The 3,448-nt window shown below is 42.7% G+C and overlaps 1 protein-coding gene across 1 annotated transcript in view; it reads right to left on the bottom strand.

Annotated features, from left to right (window-relative positions):
• The window catches only part of LOC101861501 (monocarboxylate transporter 14), a 45,430-nt gene that overhangs the window by 13,261 nt on the left and 28,721 nt on the right, over positions 1-3,448 (bottom strand). Inside the window, exon 2 of the mRNA XM_005097244.2 lies at positions 1,992-2,252. Coding sequence (XP_005097301.1) covers positions 1,992-2,172 — 181 coding nt within the window. The 5' untranslated portion in view covers positions 2,173-2,252. The remainder of the gene's footprint in view (positions 1-1,991; positions 2,253-3,448) is intronic.

The following is a 3,448-nucleotide window of genomic DNA, read 5'->3' as shown; positions in this document are numbered from 1 at the left end:
CACACACACACACACACACTCACACACACTCACACACACATTGTTCCACAACCCTAGGGACACATTTCCAAAAATGTCATCTTGCGTAAACCAAACTCTCACCCCCCCGCCTTCCCACTTATATATGGCCCTATAGGAGGGTAAACTTGCACCTAAATGATGAAAGTTTCTCCTAGCCTGAAACTCAGTCTGCTACAAGTGTAAGACAGCAAAAAATATAAGACTGAAGATCTCAGCAGCCAAATTCTGGTAATCTTTTTTTAAGTCCAGGAATATCTATTTGTAATAAATATTTAAAATAAAGATACACACCGATAAAAACAAAACAAAAAATACACTCTCGGGTGGTAGTAGGCTTGGAGGGAAAGCCAGTTTGTTTTAAATGTAGAAAAAGCAGGGCTACACGCTACATTTTCTCAAAACATGTTCTGTTATCGATGGTGAACCCTGCATTCATTTTTTTGGGGGGGTTTTTTGGTGAATACATGTATTTGCATTTTCTAAGTTTATGCGAATACGTGGGATATAGCCTTGTTCTAACATATTATGAAAAATATTGTTTGTTCTTTCTGGGCTTTTTTTCCCTCGATAGCAAGATAAGCAGCATCATATTATCTGAATGGTTTCTAGCTTTGAGACGTACGCCACTACATGTATATCTAATGTCTTCAGTCAGTCTAGCCAGACACTCTCCCTGCCGAGTGCACCATGTATCATGTTGACAGGTACCGACCGCTGCAGGGGATGTGGATACCGACTTGACATTGTGAACTTGCGAAAGCACAAGGTAAAATCTTGAGTGGGGTCCAGTTCTTATCTCACCCTTATAAGACAATAAACTCTCAACCAGGAACTGGGAGCGAGTGCTCTTGTACAGTCAGTTCAGTGAACGGTCTTGGAGAAATGCAGTGGTCACCCGAAGGACATGGGGTAACATTTTATTTTAGTGCAATGATGCGGAAGATCGTTTTTTTTTAAACGAGAGTGAAAATAGTAAAGATATTTATCTGTCTTTAAACTAAGAGCGTCGTAATGGAAGGGCTTCTTTCCTCCGTAGAAGCTGCAGCAATAGTGTCCGTTTGAAGGAAGAGGTAAAGCGCAACCAAGTACAAGGTGTAAGAAGCTGCAACATGGCGGGTTAAATTAGGTCTATACAAACATTCCCAAACTACACTCTACATCAATATAGAGCCATGTCAAATCTGTCGGTTTGGGGTTTTAGTGGGATTTCCAAAGGCTTGATATAATATGTCAGCAGTTAGCATAACGTTTTGTTGTTGATTTGTTGTTGTTGTTGTTGTTGTTGTTGTTGTTGTTGTTGTTGTTGTTGTTGTTGCTGCTGCTGTTGTTTTTGGGGTTGTTGTTGGTTGTTTTGGGGGCGGGAGTTGTTGCTGGGGTTTTTTGTTCTGTTTTTTTTCTTAGCAATTGGGGTTAATGCTCCGCTTTGAAGTATTCAACTCTCTATTTTTTATAATATATAGGTCTCTTATTTAATGTCTGCGGCCATAATTACCACACATACCGGGTGCTCACACACCACAACCCTTGTTTCGAACCAACTCATCACAGCTCAGATGGGCGTCATGGCATACGACGGTATGGGTTTAACACGAAGACTTGTGTTAAGGTGCTTCATAGATGGAAGCTTTGAATTTAATCTCCGACTCCGAAAAGATCGAGCCAAGGAGAGAGAAACCCTTTAAAATTCCCCCAAACAACACAAATTGAAGAACGCCACTTTAGGGATTACAATCAGGGTCATTCAGGACAGTTGCCCAACATGGTACCAACTGAGTGAGCGACGCACCTGAAAACTGAAAAACGGATACAGAACTAGAAACGACCCCCCCCTCCCCCCCGGTCCTTTTCCTTCCAACACACACACACACACACACACACACACACACACACTTACAGACACACACACACAACAACAACAACAACAACAACAACAACAACCACAACCAGAAACAAACTAAACAACAATTCACCACAACAGAGCAGCACGGCGAAGTGAATGGCACTGATGAGAGACACGCTGACAGCGTCGTTGTCGAACACGTCCAACAGGTGCACCGTGTAGATCCCGATGCAGGCGTAGTTGCCAAAGGCCAGGACCTGCACCATTAAGGCGGCGAAGACGATGACCACTCCTCGAATCCCGCCCTCCATGACTGATCTGATGACGTCACCGTGTCTTGTGGTCAGGACTGTGCGTGGGCAGGGTCATCCGAATGAACACTGAGCCTACACTGAGGATAATAATAATAATAGTCATAGATTGCTTTTGTATAGTGTAAATCCCCGATTAACATCAAGGCCTATGTGCGCTTCACAATCTATACTATAAAAAAGAATAATTATGTCCTGAGGTTATTGTTTGTCTGTTCTTGTTACTGTTCTTTTTTTAAAGTTGTTTGTTTGATTGTTGTGGTTGAGTGTGTTTTTTTTGTGTGTTTTTTTGGGCGGGAGGGTTGGGGGGGAAAGGGGGGGAGTAATTAGCTTTTTTTTGGTTTTGGTTGGTGATGGTTTTAGTTCAACATCAACAAAACAGAGACAATGAAAGTAAGCAGAAAGCCAGGACCTATCAGGATACACATCAACAACAACAGACTCAGACAGGTCCAAGAATTTAAGAACCTCGGAAGTATATTCACAGAGGATGGGCGACTGAACAGAGAGTACAAAAGGCCAATAATGTTAGTTACCAGCATACTCCACTTCTGAAACATCCTAACATCCCCAACATGTAAAACTCAAAATGATCAACACCATATAATTCATCCCAACACTCGCCTATCAATGGCAAACATGGACCACGAACAAGACGTTGGAGCAAAGAATTACAACATGTGAATTGTAATGTCTTAGAAAAGCAGTGAACAAGACTAGGCAAGACAAAATTAGAAACTCAGTAATCAGAGAAGCGGTGGGCACAAATGATGTCATGCATCACATCCAACACCAAAGAATCAAATGGCTAGGACATCTCCTGCGATTACCAACACACTATCCAGCACAACGTTCCTACATTTAAAAAATCAATGGCAACAAGGCTAGATCTAGAGGGCGACGGAGAAAGACCTGGATAAATGGAGTCAGGGAAACTTAACAACTCATGGCATCCCCCTGACCCAAGCTCTCCGGCTGGTGGCAAGCTGCCGTTACACATTCTGCTCTATCCAGAGAAGTACTTGTTTTTATGTTGTCCACCCATGTTACGCTTTGTCTTCTCCAGGCTCCCCTGTCCCACATCCTTCCTTCAAGCACATTTACACAATGGTAGCAGGAAAATTTGCCAAGCGGCCATGTGCAAGAAAGAGGAAGTGGGTGAAAGAAGGCAATACGGTCAATGTAGATACAATGTATCACAAGGGTGGCTCAGTGATTAACCTTGTTTTGTGTGTGTGTGTGTGTGTGTGTGTGTGTGTGTGTGTGTGTGTGTGTG

Source organism: Aplysia californica, unplaced genomic scaffold, assembly GCF_000002075.1.
Source record: "Aplysia californica isolate F4 #8 unplaced genomic scaffold, AplCal3.0 scaffold00150, whole genome shotgun sequence".
NCBI lineage: Eukaryota > Metazoa > Mollusca > Gastropoda > Aplysiida > Aplysiidae > Aplysia > Aplysia californica.
Note: the sequence above shows the minus strand (reverse complement) of the source record. Positions and strands in the feature narration are given on the sequence as shown.